The sequence below is a fragment of the Pezoporus occidentalis genome, unplaced genomic scaffold, assembly GCF_034315485.1.
Source record: "Pezoporus occidentalis ecotype Australia unplaced genomic scaffold, CSIRO_AGI_Poc_V1 ctg11, whole genome shotgun sequence".
In the NCBI taxonomy this organism is placed as follows: domain Eukaryota; kingdom Metazoa; phylum Chordata; class Aves; order Psittaciformes; family Psittacidae; genus Pezoporus; species Pezoporus occidentalis.
In genome coordinates, this window is record NW_026912886.1 from 2,361,568 (window position 1) to 2,381,049 (window position 19,482).

The 19,482-nt window shown below is 36.4% G+C and overlaps 1 protein-coding gene across 4 annotated transcripts in view; it reads right to left on the reverse strand.

Moving 5' to 3' along the window:
• ENTREP2 (endosomal transmembrane epsin interactor 2) overlaps positions 1-19,482 on the reverse strand; it is a 108,895-nt gene that overhangs the window by 46,663 nt on the left and 42,750 nt on the right. For all 4 annotated transcript variants that reach the window (XM_062626839.1, XM_062626830.1, XM_062626813.1 and 1 more), the window contains one exon: positions 725-835. In XM_062626839.1, the coding sequence (XP_062482823.1) occupies positions 725-835 (111 nt within the window). The remainder of the gene's footprint in view (positions 1-724; positions 836-19,482) is intronic.

Consider the following 19,482-nt stretch of genomic DNA (forward strand, 5'->3'; position numbering starts at 1 on the left):
GGGGAGAGACAACTGTTTTGTTATATACTTTGTAGTAGAGATTTCAGACACAGAATTTAGTTTTGTAGACATCTTCACAGGTTTCAGTGTCTGAAACACATTCTTAAGAAAACATGTTCTCAAGTGTTAAGAACATGTTCTTTTTTTCCTGAGATACTAACAAAGAGTTGAGGTATACTGTACCTCTTAACAATTTAGAGCATGCCAAATCATGATAATTTTTAGCATTTTGTATTTTATTTAACATAAGTAACATACATTTGCTTTGGAAATTAAAATAAAAAAAGAACTAATTTAGGTTGGCAAATAAAATATTAACATCCATATACCAAAATACTATTTTTCAGTACATCTTTGAAATATATTGGCTAAGGAGCTATTGGATGAAATCCTGATACTGCTGACATCAAGTGGTAATCACTGCATTGCTTTGATGTAGCCTGTATTCTGCTTATTTGGCTGAAGTGTCATTTGTACCATGACACTAAGCAGCAAGGTGTTCTAATATTAAAATTTACTTTTTAAAGTGACAAAACACTGTGAATACATTAGCACTTTAACTCTCAAACTTTTCCCAACATGATTTTTCATGCTGTAATGTCTATGGATGGCTGTACTAAACACATACTGTTTTGCAAATTAAAGGAATATGTGTGAAAAACCTAAACAAATGAAAAATAAAAATCCATTGACCTTTATAAGAGACTTGTTTTCCATTACTCACCAACTGACATCCTTCCAGGGACTTTACCAGCTGAGCATTCTGACAAGAGAGAATGGAACCAGCCAAGTTCAGCATTACGCACACTGCAGACAGCAGCATGAAAAAGGTTATCTGGAGAAAGAAAAACCCAACAAAAAACCAAACAGCCTATTATTCTTCACTGCAAGAGGCAAACAAGAAAAGCTATAATTTAGACATATATGAACTTTCAATCTGTCATATAACGACAGGCTGGACATACATGGATGGTGACATCTTATACTTTTTAAAGAAGAAAGAGTATTTAATCTGACAACACCCAGAGTCTCACACTGTAAGAGAAAGCTAAATCAAAACTAGACTTGACTATCATCTATTTCCCTCCAGTCATTTTAAAATCATCCATTTATCTCCCACTTCTGTAGCACACTCTTAAAATGTAATGGGTTTTATGAATGAGGATTATTAAGTAGTAAGACTTGAAAAAAGTATTTTTATAATCAAAAGTAGTCTTAAAAATTTAAAACCCTTCTGAAGAGGATTTCAGTATCTTAACCAGGAAAAGTATTTGTGAATATCACTCACTGTGAATTTGTACAAGTTGGGAAAAAGGGTAAATAAAATTCTGGATCTATATAACGGCCTAGTTTTTGAACAACAATTACAATTTGAACAGCATCCTCCATATCACCTCTTGTGTTAATTACTCATTTAGCCTCTTTTCAAATTATGTTAAAACAGTTATTAACTCCATTGCATCAGCTTAAATACCATTTTATTGCTTTAACTGTAAAAACCCCAGCCCAGTGTGGGCAGACAGAAAGCTCAGTATGCAGGGAACTCAGTATATAGGGAAATAGAAAAGCAGTAGCAGTAAGAGACCAAGAATAAACATGTGCTTAATATCTGGCCACCTTCAATATTTATTGTTCATGTTCCCGTAACAGTCATAACAACTCCTATTGAGTGATCTGAAATTCATAAGGAATTCTTTTGCATCTTTTTTTCTGTATGAATGCCCATAGTTTATAATCTTTCACTCTTCTCATGTTATCTTTTGTCAATGCACGTGTCATGACTATTTTTGGCAATGGTTGTATTTTTTTTTTAGTTTTTTTCAAACGAAAACCAAGAACTTGAATAATTTCCCTCTTCACCAACTTGACTGAAAAATTCACAATTGATACATGTAAGGGTTAAATTTTATCTCCATTGCATATTTTGAAAAAAAGCAATATTTCAACTATTTTTACAATGTAACACTCCTATATTGTTTGTATGAAAAAGAACTCTGGACAAACCCATGTCTAAGTCAAAGTTCTGGGGAAAAAAAGGCATACTGCAATCATGTAATAATGGACAACTAGATAATATGTCTGTTATACTGTCACATATGCAGAGAAACACTGATAATCTAAGTAATATAAAATCTGCACTAATTGATACCTTGCAGACTCAGTATTTATATAACCCCTCATTACTATTTCATTTGTATTTTTAAACATTGTAACCCGTGAGCTTTATGCACTTATTTTTGCCAATACCGGCAAAAATTAATATACTCGATAGAGTGACAGTTGTTAAAACACCAAGATTTCTAACATACGAAACATGTTTTTTACATACTTGTTCAGCCCTTTAACTGCAAATTCATTTAAACAGCTAACAGAACTTTCACCAAAAAAGGAAATTGATTTCTTTTTATTTACTTGTTTTGCTATTTATTTTTTGTATTGCTAGTATTTCAATTGCTAACCTTGTACTGCAAATTTTCCTGAAATAAATTCACATTATTGGTTGTATCATATCCCTTTATATGAACCACAGACATGAAAATTCACATTTTTAAAGAAGTCCTGATTGCCTTACAGAAAGGAGCAGCCAGGTGTGCAAACAGACATGAAAATCTGTTTGATTCAAAAGAAGGCAAACACCAGACACCATTTCTTTGACAAGTACAGTTTTCATATGAAACTTCAGCATTTCAAAACCCACCAAAGTAACAGAAGGCAAACATCCTCTAACTCGATGTTTATTGACTTGGGTAGGCTCACAGGAAATGAAAAATACATGCTGCAATGCTAAGGCTGATGAAATCCAGTCCTTTGCTGACATGTAATCTTTAATATATACTAAACAGAACTGTGCATAATCTCAACAACAAATCTTCTTTCTAGTTCTGCTACAACACTGAATAGTAGTTAATTCTTCACGGTTAAAACATTTATTAAGTTGTGCCCTCATTAATCCCTGGTAGAACCAATGCAGCACTTGTTGCTCGAAGATCCTTCCTCAGCTCATGAAGTCTACAGAGTCCTGAAAGCTCAAAGAAAATACAGTCCCCTATGCTGAAGGAACACCTGTTGTATCACATTTACTCCAAATGCCTTTCTTTAGTGACATACCTTAAGGAAAAGACAGATCCCAAACAGATTTGGAAGCTACGACAAGCACTTCTTTGGAAACCTGAACAAACACCACCCTACCGCACACCCGCTGTAATCTCCACATTATTAACTAAAGGACAGAAGTTGTTACAAATTTTAGTTGCCAGCTTCAGATTCTTCCCAGCATCACAGCTGACACGGTTTACAACCTATGCTAGGTTTATCTGTCTTTACAGTACTTTCACCATACTTTCATTAACGATGAAACCTTTACTGGTGTTTCCAAAATAACATCTTCCTCTTGTCACATGCAAAGACAAGAGAGAAGAATTCAGCACTCTGTCATCTAACATGCTCTTTCGATTTCTGCTCTTCTCTTTGAGTCTAAGTCTCACATTGTGTATAGAAATTGCACTTAAAAGTGACAGCCACCAGTGACATGGTCAAGTATCAAACACTGAAGTTCTCTTTCACGCTTGTATTCCTTGTTTCGCTATTTTATGCCTCACTCCTCAATGTTCCAGGCAAGGCATTACCTCAACCAGGCATGCAGTTAGAAGGGAAAACTCAGGTCCCATGCAAGCCTTTTGCAACTACATTAGCTCTTGCAGACCACAAAAAACCTAATAAAAGTAATTTAAGAACTTCAGCATCTTTCCTTAATGCTTCTCAGCTAAATACCAAGAACGCTTTTCACTGATGGAACAGGACATACCAGTTACACTGTTCTCAAAGTTTTTGAGCTCATCACCATACTGGAAGCCACAATAGAGAAAAGGAGGCATAAAAATATCGATTACCACACTAACAGGCATAAAAAAATAGGTTCAGAGACTTAATGTTTTTATCACAGTTGGTCTTTTCTAAGATTGGCACAGGTACAGCAGTAAAAATAAACATCTGCAGCCCTCTGAAGGAGTGGTCATTGTGGATTATAAAGGAGATCCAACAACACATATGAAACACTGCAAATAAAGTTAGATATACATTATCCATGAAATGAAGTCTCTATCTAATTTCCACATTAAATTTTTCCTCTAAAAGTGAGCTACTGATGTTTGCTCCAAGAGCTCAGTGAGATACACCTGCAGGAGCAGTATGAAACTATTAGTAAAAAGTGTAAAATGCAGTTAAACAAATGTTAAGGGCAAGAGCTTAGAGCTTACACTGAAGAATGCACAAAATAAGTGTCAGACACTGAAGGGCTATGACATCTTAATCCTGCTGTAAAGCTACAGTATTACATTCTTTACCTTTCTAGCTATGACATATAAACAAGATAAAATATTCCCAGAATTCAGGACTATGCATTAGTACCACTGAGCTCCAAAAGCTTTAGATCCACCAAGAATTAGTATATAAACAAAAACTGAAGCCAATCAATTTATTACTACATGGAGTTAGCATTAATTAATTTGAGAAGTCAAAGCTGATCTTCTATACAAAAAATAATACGACTTCCTACTTTAATTGTTACCATATTCCTAAAATAATTCTACAAAATTAATTAGCTCTGCTCTGAGGCAATGATTTAAACTGATACAACTCACAGTTGGAGATGTCATCTTACACCTGGAATAATAAATTAATAATGGCTTAATTCTCTTCATGACCTTAGTCTGCTTCTTTCATTTCAATTTTTAAGCAAATTTGAGGTTCAGGTTACATTAAGAACTTTCTCCTGACCTTCTTGTAACTTGTGTCTTTAAGAATAAAACTATTAAAGAGCAAGTCTTCACAGCAGGTCTCCACCAGAAGAAAAAAAAGTTCTCCAATGCAAGGGGAGGCTGAGACCAGAGCCTAACAGATAATCTTTGAGTACTCCTGAAAGACAGGGAAGAAGAACATTTGATTGTAGGGATAGATTGCAACAGCAAGCAACCCTACCAGTTTCTACTTAATAAACAATTACATCGCTTCTTTGCAGAAGCCTCAACTTCTATGATCATATGATTCTGTGAATCTCTCAGATTTCACCTGAAATAAAACAATTTCTATGCTACTTGATATCTTGGGTTTAGCAGTAGCAGTCAATTTTTCTCCTTCTTGGTAGCTGGTGCAGCGTTGTGTTTTGACTTTCAGCCTGGGAACAGTGCTGATAACACCGCTGATAACACCGATGTTTTTAGTTACTGCACAGCAATGTTTACTCTGATCAAGGACTTTCTGAGTCTCACGCTCTGCCAGTGAGGAGGGGAAGCTGGGAGGAAGCAGAGACAGGACGCCTGACCCAAGCTAGCCAAAGAGGTATTCCATACCACAGCACATCATGCCCAGGATGTAACTGGGAGTTATCCGGAAGGGCGCGGGGGTCTTCTGGGTCAGGATCGTTTCGGCAGGTGGTATCGTATTCCCTTCCCTTGTTATTTCCTTTATCATTATTATCATTGGTGGTAGCAGCAGTGATTTGTGTTATACCTTAGTTACTGGACTGTTCTTATCTCAACCCATGGGAGTTGCATTCTTTTGATTCTCCCCATCCCTCCAGGAGCAAGGAAAGAAAGAGGGAGGAAAGGGGGGTGTGAGTGAATGAGCTGTCCGGGTGGGTTTAAACCACAACACTCGATCATCACTTTAAAAAGTTAAAAAGTTTGATCTAGGACTACAAATTTCAAAACCAGCCTCCTCTACCCAATTTATTAAAAGAAAATTGGTGAATTTTAAATCTATGTCATGGAATTTGAATTTCTATAGTTGAGTATAATACAGCTAGAGCTCGTCTTTAAGATGCCTACCATAGCACCATAACCACCTGTAGTGGAAAAGATAAGGAACAACCTTATCTTTCCTTTTATTCTGCCTGGTCAGGAACCAAAGCCTCAGTGAAAGTTCAGAGACTGGGTCACGCTAACAGATTCTCCAGGTTTTGTCAGACTCTTTCCCAGATTTTCTGGATTTATTAATTATGGCTTTACACATACATCTGGACTATCTGTAAAAAATGAGAATGTGAACACAAACCCTTTTCTCTCAGTGGTTTGAAATTTGATGAAAAATGCTCTTCAAAAGTTGTATGTTATGTTCATTTGTATTTTGATCAGTAAGAGGAAAACTAGATTCAAGCTATTGTTTTCTTACCAAACTTTTAGAGTTCCTATTTGTCTTTATAAGTCACAAACAAAAATACTGCATATGAGACTGAATAATTAAATTATAAGTAAACTTACTGATCAAGAATTATTTGTGCTTTTGTCTTTAGCTAAACTACAATGTTGCTTAGTTTCAACAATACCCTGGGAAATTCACTATGATTTTATTCAGTCTTATAATTATACTTACACATTTGATGCAGGTATCTTTCCCTGCTGTGCAGGAAGAGTTATACTTCCCAAAACTTTGGAGAGGAGTCAAAAATAAATATACAATTCAGCAAATTTCTCACCCTATTAGTTTTTATTCCTCCAAAAAGCTGGCAGAATGCAGCAGTGTAAAAGAAGGCTCTGTGCAGAAGATCTGGGGCAGAGCCACATGAAGGTCCCTCCTTTACACTCCCTCACAGGCAAGAAAAATCTGGTTTAATTTGCATTACTGAAATTTTCAAATAGAATGATTCTAGCTTAAAGCAGAAATGATGCTCACAGCAACAGTATTGAACATCATCCTTCAAAAGAATAATAACCAACTGCTAGATTCTTCTGTTTTTTTTTTTTCCAGATACGAATTTTAGTAGTAAGAGCTTTTACTGAAATAATACAGTAAAAAACAAAAACAAGAGAGCCAAATACCTTTTGAAAATTTCCTCCTTTTAGTAAGTGGAGAAAAAACTGTTTGAGGCACAGAACACAGGAAATTATCCACCATAATGCAGCTTATGCTGGTGTTGAATAGCAAAACAAGAATTTTCATATAGATCAAGCAAAAATGGAATAATATGCCTTCAAGATCTAATCAGCTTGCCAGTCAACAATATTTATGAAGACTATCTTTCCACCAAGTAAAACAAATGCACTGGCTTATTTCGTTCCCCCAGAAGCAACATTAAAGAAAACAGAAAAGATGCCAGATCATACACAGTCCTGCTGTTCAATCTGCCCACAATATGTTCATACTTAACAACTGCTTGATCTCCTCCCCTTTTGTGTTAATTTGAAAGTATAAAAAGGATCATAAATCATTAAGATTACTTTACTGAAAGAAAAAAATATCAACCTACTCATGTTTCTTTGAATAATACACCTATACACATATTCCACAGATTTATGCTCTTATATTTTTTTCCGAAGTATTGCAAATGCTTTCAAGTGATTCCATTGTGGTTTGTTCAGAAGCAAAATTAAAGCATACCCTCTAGAGAAAGTTTCATGTCTGAGGTAGGTACGTTACCTTTTGAGATAAAGAAATTAAGCATATTGGGTTATTTCATACATGGGTCATGTCTAGAGACTTCTTTGCTAGGTCAAGTATCTGTACAGGTCTTCATCTGACTGATCAAAGCATAAACAAAAGACATGCAGGGTTGTTGAAGACTTTTATGTGTTCTTCAGTAGAACGAACATGACTTAACACAAAGTTGAATTACTTTTGAAACAAAAACTAGGGGATACTTGCCTTTCAGTCATTTATGTGCCCTTAGGAAAAGGGAACCACACACCGGGTATTCAGGATAACCTCTGCTTCTGAATTATTTGAATGATACCAAAAAAGAGCACCCCCCATATGTAAGTCTACAAATAGAAATACTACATTCTGGGACTCTAACAAGGAGGCAGTTAGCAGACTCTGGCCTAATGCTATCAATACAGCTGTAATGAACATTATGCACTTCTCTTTTGTCATGACCTCTCTGGCAAATAACGACTACTAGAAAGGACAATCCCAATCAAAAGAAAAATGGTTAATTATAATGAATGCTCTGATAAATGCCAGTTATTTCTACCATATCAACCTGATGCAAAGTATTACTGCAGGATGGGTGTTAGCTAAAGAAAGCAAACTGAAATTTGGCAAGGGATTCTATGATACTATAAATTATCCCACTTAAGTATTCCAGAGATTGGTTTTAACTGAATTTAACTGAATTACATACTTCTGAAAACAGTTTAAGAACAAACATGCAGAGCATATCAAGACTGAGTTTTTATCATTGAATCCCAACATGCACATTTAAGAAGAGACCACACCACAGACAGCTGCACAGAATGAAAAATCAGCTCTCACCATGCCTTTACAAGGGACAGCTGTAATAAAGGTCCTTACATATCAAAAGAAAAAAAAAAATTAAAAATTTAAGCCCTAACCTAAGCTTATGGTATCTTTCTCCTATATAGGATGTTATTTATAGTCCTATCTTTAGTAAAATTTGTAAACATGCCTCTAAAAATAAAAAGCACCAGGAAAGAAGCCTGCATATACTGAAAATGTTGAAAATACAGTACAGTTATTGCTTATTTCTCCTATTCTGACCACTGTTATTCCTTTTTCACATTTCCGACACAATGCTATCTTTGATAACTGATTACAAATATTTGAAGGGTAATTTGGAAAACATATTCACTGAACTATACTAAAAATAAGGAAAGAGCTTTTGAAATCATCACTTTCTAGTCATCACTTTCTGCAACATCCCCAGCTTTCTTAAGAGGATACAAGTGTAAGAATGCACATGTATTTAATGAATACTATGAATATATGTGAATAACTGTTATTTTACAGACCTTCAAGGGAAAAAATTTTGTGCCTAATGAATGTCTATATTCCAGTTCGTTAACTGGCCTTTCTTTTTATTCCATATTTGCACAAAGACTATACTATGTTCTTTCTTCAAGCAAGAATTCAAGAACGTCCAGACTACAAAAGAATGGAGGCAGAAGGTGAATATATACATAGAGCTCTTCCTGAACTCTTAACTACTGTTAAGTAACTCTGGTTTCTTCTCCATGTTATTAATATTCACTTTCTGGATAGTTCTAAATACTATCCTCCTCTATTACCACAAATTACCATGAGATGATCAACAGAGCCCTCCATGTGAAATCAATCACAGAACAATCCTACCAACAGAAGCCTAACCCCCACAACTCTCTGTAAAGATTGTACTAGATAAAAAAAACTGACTGGTATTTCAAATGACAATTTTCTTTTGGTATTAAAGATGAAGCCAGTAAAAATATGGCTACACACTGAGACCCAGCACAGTTAACACTGCATACTGGACAAGTATCTACCCAGTAGGCTTGTAGCAGGACTTGACATACTACAAAATTAATTGATACCTACAAAGTGAAGAGCACCTCTAAATCTTTCAGCTAGATACAAAACAGTTAGTGTGCACTTCCGAAGTGCTATCTCCCATACACATAGAGTTATGTTTCTCGGAAAAGCAACGCCTGAAGAGATGCTTCAGAACTACACGCATAAAGTCTGGATTAAAAATGGTTCCCTTACAATAGGCTCTGTGATGTCATGATGAGCTATTTAAAAAAATACCTCCATTTTCTAAAACTTGCCATTTCAGTCGGAATCACCTTCTGCTAAGAAAAATTCTGAATGATTATGCGTTATTGACCTTTTTCAGGGCAGTAATGACTCTTGTAAAATTGGATCTGTCTTATTCAAGACAAAAAGCCATCATACCTATCATTACTCCTGCCACGTTTATCTTATGCTTTTCCAATGAAGTAACTGGAACTACACTCAACACTGGGTTTAAACTGTGACATACATAACAAGATACTATGGCTTGCTCTGTATTTCTTTCCCAATAACACCTAGCATTTTATGTCTACTGCTAAACACCAAGTACTGAACTTCTCAACCACATTAAATATATATAGACATATCTAATGTGGTTTAATATATATACATTTTAATATACACATGTGTGATTTCTGAATCAACAAGAATAGCTGTAGGAAAATGAGCATGTCTCTGTAAAGTACTGTAGAAGTAGATCGAAACTTGCAGCATGGTATTTTGCTTAAGAAGCACATATATTAAGTGGAGCCTCTCCCAGATGCGTTAACTCTTACCGAGCAACTGAGCTTACTCAAGGCAAGGAAGATTGCTGGAAGTGCAAAACACGGGCCAGGGTGTCTCTGCACAGAGCAGAGCTCAAAGAGCAGGCAGAGCAGGCAGCAGCAGCCAGGTTGCACAGAGGGCAGAAGAAACCATGTTAGGAACTTGACAGAAAGAAAGAGAGCAGTGCGTAGCCACCTGGAAAATTACTGAGGAAAGCAAGGATTCCCCATAAAGCTACCTAGATTCTGAGAAGATTAATATAAAATAAAAAAAAACAAAAACCTTTTAAAAATTTGCATCTTTTCTTCCTTAGCCATTACAAAGGTAACTGTTATAGTTTATGTTGCAAGAAAAACTGGCTTTAAAAGCATACCAGTTCACTACAGTAGAATGCCTGGACAGCTGTTGTGGTTTAAACAAAGTCAGCCATAAATCACGCAGTCACTCTCTCACTCCCCCGCCTTTTTGCCCTTCCCCTGCTCCTGGAGGGATGGGAAGGAGAATCGAAAGAATGCAACTCCCACGGGTTGCGATAAGAACAGTTTAGTAACTAAGGTATAACACAAATCACTGCTGCTACCACCAATAATAATAATGATAAAGGAAATAACAAGGGAAGAGAATACAACACCTCACCACCCGCCGACCAATAACTCGCCCCTCCAGCCCAACCAAGCACTGACCAATACCTAGTCCAACCCTGCAGTTCTCTAGCCCGTCCGGGTAACACTCAGTTACCTCCTGGGCATGACATGCTGTGGTATGGAATACCTCTTTGGTCAGTTTGGGTCAGGTGTCCTGTCCCTGCTTCCTCCCAGCTTCCCTCCTCCCTGGCTGTTGCAGTTTAAACCCAGTCAGGCAGCTCGTTCACTCACTTCCCCCCCTTCTTGCCCTCCCCCTACTCTCGGAGGGATGCATAGGAGAATCAAAAGAATGCAACTCCCACAGGTTGAGATAAGAACAGTTTAGTAACTAAGGTATAACACAAATCACTGCTGCTACCACCAATAGTAATAATGATAAAGGAAATAACAAGGGAAGAGAATACAACACCTCACCACCAGCCAACCAGTAACTCACCCCTCCAGCCCGACCAAGCACCAACTGATACCTCCTCCAACCCTGCAGCTCCCTAGCCCTTCTGGGTAACTCTCAGTTCCATTCTGGACATGACGTGCTGTGGTATGGAATACCTCTTTGGTCAGTTTGGGCCAGGTGTTCTGTCTCTGCTTCCTCCTGGCTTCCCCTCCTCCCTGGCAGAGCATGAGGCTCACAAAGTCCTGGCCAAACCAAAGCATCATTGTTATCAGCTCTATTCCCAAGCTGAAAGTCAAAACACTGCACTGCACCAGCTACCAAAAAGGAGAAAAATGACTGCTACTGCTGAACCCAGGACACTGGCAGAGCATGAGACTCACAAAGTCCTTGGTCAGAGTAAACATTACCGAGCAGCAACTAAAAACATTGGTGCTATCAGCACCGTTCCCAGGCCAAAAGTCAAAAACACAGTGCTGCACCAGCTACTAAGAAGGAGAAAAAATGACCGCTACTGCTGAACCCAGGACAACAGCTCTATCTCAAATCCTCTGCCAATGCTAGGTCCTACCATGAGCAAAAACCAAAGCACAGCTCTTCAACTAAGTTAAAAAGAAGCATAAACTAGAAAATTTAGACTAAGATATGGAATTTTAGTAAGATTTATTAATAATTGGAATAATGCACCTATAAGCATGAAGGAATGTTCACCACAAAGAGAACAACAGAGAACACTTTTTAAATATTTGTAAACTTGTTTTGGACTATATGCCACAACTCTAAAGGAAATTTTGCAGGCTCATGATCAAGGTTGCTTGGGCTGTTGTTATGAGAGAACACAGTACATGATTTTATTGATCCTTTCTGCTCTTCTATTTTATTCAGCTATAAAGTATACAATGTAAAAATATTGGAAGATAAAACTCAAACTTCATTTAATATCAGATTATAGAATACCTACCTCACATAATTTTAAAATGAAGCCATTTAAAAAACTTACTACACAGAAATGGCTATCAAACCAATACTGTTAATGGTTTGCAAGTGCATGAGAAACAACAAAATTCAACTTCCCATTATTTGCCTCACAACAGTGATTCTTTTGCTTCATGATAAAATTTTATCTCTTTCAAAATTATTTCTCAACACTTGCCAAAAAGGTGGAACTGACGGCCATACAGATTATTTCCTCAAGTGTGTCAGAGTAAAGAACTGCAACACAACAGAGAGTTTAGCATTTTCATATGTTGTTATTTCTGCAATGCTATATTACAGCAGTATCAGTTTACAATTTATTTTAATATTTTTAGGGAACTGTAACAGGGGGCCTGATTTAGTAATAGAGCCCTCATGCTCTCAGCTCAGAAATATTAAGTAGAAATTCTCAAAACTAGATACTTTATCATCTATTCTGCTATCTTGATGCTAATTAACAGTCAGACACACCTTGCTGAAGTATGTTAAAAGGAACAAAGTAATTCTAGGAAGCTTGGTAACCAAACAATTTTTCCCCTGAAGCATAAAAAGAAGCTACTATACAAAATCTAATAGCCCATAGAGTACTTGAGCTGTAATTTGAGAATGAAGCACTGGGTAACTTTCAGTCCTACTTGAAAATGAAAAGCTTAGTCCAAACAGATACTTTTATTATTTGCTTTGCTGGTTATACTGTCTCCCTGCCATTCTAGACCTCTAGATCTAGATCTGCAGTAATTAATTCTCATACCTAAAATAAACTTTTCAGCCTGTTTCAAACCCTTTTCATGCCCTAACAGCAGTCCATTCTCTCTTTGACCACAAGCCAGATTTAAACTTGTAATTACCTCAGCCATATCAGTTTAATTTTCCTTCCAACATATTCTGTGAGGACATAAAAATTACCTAATAAAATACTATTTCTCTAAACTGTTCCATGACAGTAGCAGAACATGGTTAGGTTAGGAAAGAAGACATTTTTCTATACCAGTTTTGTATATAAAAAAATAAATATTTAAACAAAACAGCCAGCTAAATAAGTAAAACAGAAACATATTGATTAAAAAAAAAAAAAAAGGATGAGTAACCTAATAACTTTAAAACAAATCTACATAAAGACTGAATTTAGACTTCCATAGCAACTGCATTAATAGTGTCATCTATATATGCAATATTTACTTTTTACAAGTGTCACACTGCTGGGAGGTTTCACCTCCATGGAAGTGTTGGCGGAATGTTATTCCGTATAAATTAACCTTCCACAACATCTGCAGCAGAACACCCTGAGGAAATAAAAGCTCATGTTTTCCTGCTGACAAGGACGGGCATCAGAAAGCTATGCAAGCAGCCCCTCCTGGCAGCAGCATAATTAGAGAAGCAGGTTGTAAAGATTGTAAAGATACACAGGTATTTTGCATCTCTCTCAAAATAGTAATAGTAATTAACTACTTATGTGCAATTACTCTTATTAATGAACAATTATGTGGTTTCTCTGAAAGCTATAACACAAGAAGACTTTTACTTTCATCATTAGGGAAGAAGGCTTCTGTCAGGTAAGCAAGACTAGCAAGCCATGACTGCTTATGCCAACAGTACATGAGCCCTTTCAGTATCAGTTTGTGAGGTAAGGCTTCAATGCGGACAGTGGTTTTCTCCAGTTCAGTTTTAATGTAACTTCCTTATAGTTTGGCTGGTTAAAGAAAAACCGCACACACAGTGTGCAGGGATCTCAAGACTCTGGAACACTCACAGAAGACAATTTTCATGGCTTACTGCCTTTGAACAGGAAAGACATGCTTTCTCCCTCCCTCTTCCCCTTTTGAAGGTGACCATTTGATCACTTACAGCACTGCCTTGAGGACTATGACTGTATCAAGCTTAAAATCTAGCCAGTTCAGAATATGGTAATTTTTTGGGAGAGACAGGATTTTGTAGTCTGTTTAGTTTATCCCTCCCCACCCTTAAAAGAGATAAGATTCTTTACTTCTGGCAAGTAAAGGTCACATATTGAGTAGAAAATTTCTATGCAACTATAAAATGTTTGAAAAGAAACACATGTAGGAAAAGCCAAATTGAAAAAATTGTTGTTTACTGTATTTCTTTGGATAAGATGTCTCTTTTCCTGAGCACAAAATACATACATTCTAGAATTAAGCACCTTGCAACAAAGACAGAGATAAATTATTACTACTGCTGCTCATGGCTATATAAAATCTAGTGTCTAGCAGAAAACCAACCACTGCCTCATTCTAATACTACATTAGATCACATATTTTAAAAAGTGTTAAATGCTTTTGTGCTTCTACTTTTAAATAGAGACACCCGTATTAGTTATAAATGTCAGTCTTTTCTTAATATGAAAGTATTATGACAATGATGAGATTGAACAGATACTTCTGAATTAAAATCCTAATAAAATATGAAATATGACAAAACGCAGAAAAACTTCATACTGTTCTGAACACCATTTAACTACATATGTAGAGACTAGCAAACTATAGTTACACCTCCAAAACCATATTATTTTATGGTACAGAAATAGAAAGCATAGCATCCAACTCAGTGAGTTCTGTTTGCATTAATACAGATTTGTACAGCTTTCCTACACAACACTAAGCAACTAAATATTGCAATATATAAGCAAATAAAATGTTGAACCATAAACAACCTGGGATCCAGGTAAGCCCACTAAGTCATTTTAAGTCATCAGTTAAAAATGTTCTGCAATGATTATTTTTTAGATTACTCTTTACCAACTGCACATGAATAGGGAACAACTGAGTTCAGTGGAAGTCTGAATCTTGTAGCTGTAGGGACTCAGTAGGAAATGAATTGCAAATCCAAAATAGATTTTGTTTCTATTATCAATTTGCTTCTATATTACACTGTGTGTAAACACTTTTGCATTGATGCTAAACAAGGCAGAGATGCCAAAACCAGTAGAATGTGGAAAAATATCACAAGAAGTTGGTTTTGCATATGTTTTGTTCAATATATGCACTTACAATTTTAGAACACATTGACTTTACTCTCAAAGCTCATACCTGGCTTCTTTTCACTTTGGAAACCCTTCAATGCTTCCAAAATTCTCAAGACTACACCAAATATCACGGACCAAAGAACTGATATTTAATTTTTGTAATCTGAAAACTAAAGCTATCATCATTTATCTATCATCACCACACAATTTCTGATCAAATGCAATGAACTGTCTTACTACCTTTACTATTTTTAGAAACCTCTGCAACTGTTCATGAAACTGCTGAAGTTGAAACATTTTCATTTTTGCATGTTCAGCATCAAATTATTAATCTTATTTGTTAAAAACAAAACAAACAACAATAAAACAATTTAAAAAAACTAAAAAAAAAAAAAACAACAAAAAACACCACAAAACCACACAAAAAACCACCCATTAATCTCCATTAATTCTGCTTCGGAGTCCCTCAAACATTTTACATTTTCTACTGCCACCAACTCCTTTTCTCCTTGGTGTAAATAGGTTTGCTCTGGTAAAATCTTTTATATCATTATCATTAATTAATATGGGAAAAAAAACCTAAATGCAGGGGTTTACTTCCCTAATACCAAGAGCAATAATAAATTTAAGGTATCTTACATTTAATGTTCACTGTACTTTAAGAATTAGGGGCTTACTTTACCTCAGCAGTTTTCTCCACTTGACACGTCTGCCTACATGCTCATAAAATATCACTCGAGAAAGTGAACAATGTGTTCTTGTTTCACATCTCAAACATTTTACAAATACAAATTAACAATTACATCTGTCCTTTTTTTATGAAGGTATAACTTTGTAAAATGAGTGACTTATTTTTTAGCCTTCAAACATTTCTACAATTGTATGCAGTTTTCAAAATGCCCCAAATTTTCTTGAGCTGATATGGTTAAACTTCCCCTATTCATCTTGTAAAATGCATTTAGCCATAGTTGTGCCTAAAATGTAAATTTATAACCAACTGTTCTGGCTTAAAGGTAGCTAACCTTTTCATTCCTAATGGCTTTATGGTCAGAAGCTACATGTGGTAAGATGAAGAAAAGGAAAGGGACTTAAATATCCAGAATGTTAAAAAATTAATCAAGACTGAAAGGAGAGTTACTTATGGAAGCAAAGGTAAATAACATGACACTTCCAACATATAAACAAAAAGCTAAAAATAAAGATGACCGCACACTTCTAAAGGATGAATTAAGTATTTTACTGAAAGACAAGACACCCCTATTAGAAATAATTTCTTTTCCCCAGTGCTTACAAAGGAAGTGAGGCAGGTGTCAGAAACCAAGATTAATTTACCAAGAAGAAATACTGAAGGAAACCGTTCACACCAAGGAAGATTTGAAGAAATTAGACCATGCAAAGGCAGCCAAAAACTCCAGAACCAGATGGGATGCAGCCTGCATTTCTAAGGGAAGGACCAAACGAGATGGAAGAACCATTAGCAGATATATTTAGAAAGCATGTGAGAACAGTAGAATTACTAATAGACTGAAGAGAGGCAAATGTAGCACCCATGCCATACTCTTCATTATAAGCAGCAGCAACAATACTGGAACTGTGACAGTTTCCTATTGCATGGTACTGTGCTAGCAATAGCTGCTGCCATGGCAACACGATGCAATGGGAGCAGATGGGAAGTAGAAAGGTCTGTTTAAGGGTAATTAAGATGTGCTTGTTTAGGAAGAGGCAAGTGTTATGCCCCAGCAGGCTTTGTCTGCTCTTCAGAAAAAGCTGCTTGTGGTCTTTTAAACTTTTGCCACTGGGGATAATAATTAGCAGATGGATGCTCAACAAAGGAGTCTAGATTCTGACTTGAGTGACAGCTGGTGGCAGCTGGGCCCAGGAACAGGCAGCCTTTGTAGACAGGGCAACAGAGAGATGCAGACGGACAAACCAAGACAAGAAAAAGCTGTACAAAGTGTTAAGCTGTACAAGGGGTCACAGAATGTTCATTCTAAATGGATGCTTCACCCTGTGACACCTTTTCTCCCCCTTTATACAGATTTCTTTGGTTCACTTGCTGTTTTCATCTCAAGTGTTGGTTCTTCCTCTCCCAGTTCACAGCTCTACTGGGTCATTCTCCATTTTTTTTTTCCTTCTTCCTCTTCTGTCAGGTATACTGCAATAAAATGGCACAGCCAATTTTTTTGGCAACCAGCAGTTTCACTGAAGTGCAACACTTACTTAACACACTTCTGGTGGAAGACTGGAGAAATGTAAGACCAAAAGCTTAAATATGAGAAAACAAGTCAATAACAGTGTGCTAAACTAATAAAGATTTGACACATTTGACAGACTACTTTCTAGTCTCCCAAAGTTACTCCCTCTCTAGGAAAAACTCTATTTGTGATGCATGCATAACACCAGTAAAGGCCTCAGAAGGACATTAGAAAAAGCCTGAGATGACACCCAGACATTGCAGTGCTTGAGCCTAAGAACAGAAATTAAGCTTAACTACACTATTACAGTTTCAGAGAAAACATCATTTATCATAGTGTTAACGCATAGTAAATAAAATACTGTACGTGATTAACTTCTACAGACTGATCATAAATATCAAAACTCAAGCTGGACTGCTCAAGTGTGGATGATAACGTCAATTTTCTGAATAACAGCACAAAGATTAATAGGGCACATTTCTGTACACGCACATCAAAAATTACAAGCATCTTTTACAAATACCTTTGAAATGTACCTTCTGAGAAATGCTCCAATAAAATCTGATCACTTGAATCCACAGAAAAGCAAAACACAAATTCCAGCACAACTACAGCCAAAACTAGTCACTAAATATAGCATATCTATATAAAATATTTCTAATTTTTACCTAGTTATGTTATTCATCAAGGTAATTGATGCAACAAAACACTAAGAAATTCCTATTTGTTTCTTGGCTATATCTTCAAATATTTGGAAATTAAAATTTATGCACACAGAACATAAGAATACCCTAGTGAAAAGGAAAGAATAAACACTGTGGTTGCCCTGTTACTACTGAAACTTTAACTGCTTCCAGAAGCTGAAGAAAAAAACATGAATAACCTACAACCAACTTTTGTGGGAATGGATCAATCAGGATGCAGCTAAGGAAGATTAAAGCAGGCCTGTTCAGTTATGTTGCAATTCTCTCATATTCCTCTTCAGCTGCTCTCTTCACTAAAGCCTCCAGTCCAAGAACAGCATTCAGTAAATTGCCCTCCTTGAAGCATGGAAACACCTACTGACAAAAACTGCAAATTAGAAGACATAAAGAGATCCACAGCTTCTTCCATGGGTGCTGGAATATAGACAGATAAATGGCAAGTACTCATATTTCTATCAAGAAGTCTCCCACAAACCACTGGCACAGTTACTAGAACCAGGACAGGAAAGGTACATACATCCTTGGAAGTACATATGGAAGGAATGAATAAATGAGCTACTGGCTGACTGAAAAGGGCCCCAAATCTGATATTCACTAGTCTGGTTTGGTCAAAAATTTTTCAGTTTGTTTGTTTGTTTTTTAATGAGGAAATTTAAAGAGAATTTACTACCAAAAAAATAAAAAAAAAATCATTCAGGTTTGACTACTCTGAGAATCTGCTTGGAGTAAATAACAAACCGAAGCAGCTTTGACAGTGTTGCAAATGGAGTGACACATTTCACTTTTAAGAGAGAAATAGCTATATGTCTGTTGATATAAAAACAGTGATTTAGCAAAGTTTGATAGTAAACAACAGTGGTTTAATCAGATTAAATGGTAAAGTACATTTGAGTATTTACTGCATATGGGCAGTCAGGCAAAACTGTCAGAGGTCCCTCCTGTTAAATCATGAGGTTCAGACAGGACCCCTTACATTCTAATCTCCTTCTCAGAGAGGGGTCTAGGTGTGGCTAGATCCAGACTTAGTCTCAGACTTGGTCAAGGGTTTATGTCAAAACACAATCATTCCTTTATATCACTTTGCTAAGATTTCAAAGTTTAGCATGCTATTAATTGCTTACCAAGAATATGTTGTGACAAGGAATCTCTCAACCTCAGGAAGTAACCCTGAGACACGTCCCTGGCATGCAGCCCACTACTGTGCAGGAGAGCTCAACTATGGAGGATGACTGAGTCAGTCACATCTGCATATTGACTACAGAAGTTAGGGTTTTTTCCAAACTTGGAAGCATTATGATTACGGGGGCACATACTGCTCAGATTAGTCCTTGGCTATTGTGTTGTTATCTGTCTCCCTCAAATCCCCTTTGAGACAGGGGACATCTTGATCAATGAATTCAAAGAATACACATGCTGAAACGATACCGCAGTGATAAAGGGATTTGATCTGTTAAAACAGAGTGATATTCTGCATCTCAACATCTCACACGTATCAAAGTCAACAACAACATACAAGGTGATGGATGCCTTTAGTCTCTGCCATTCT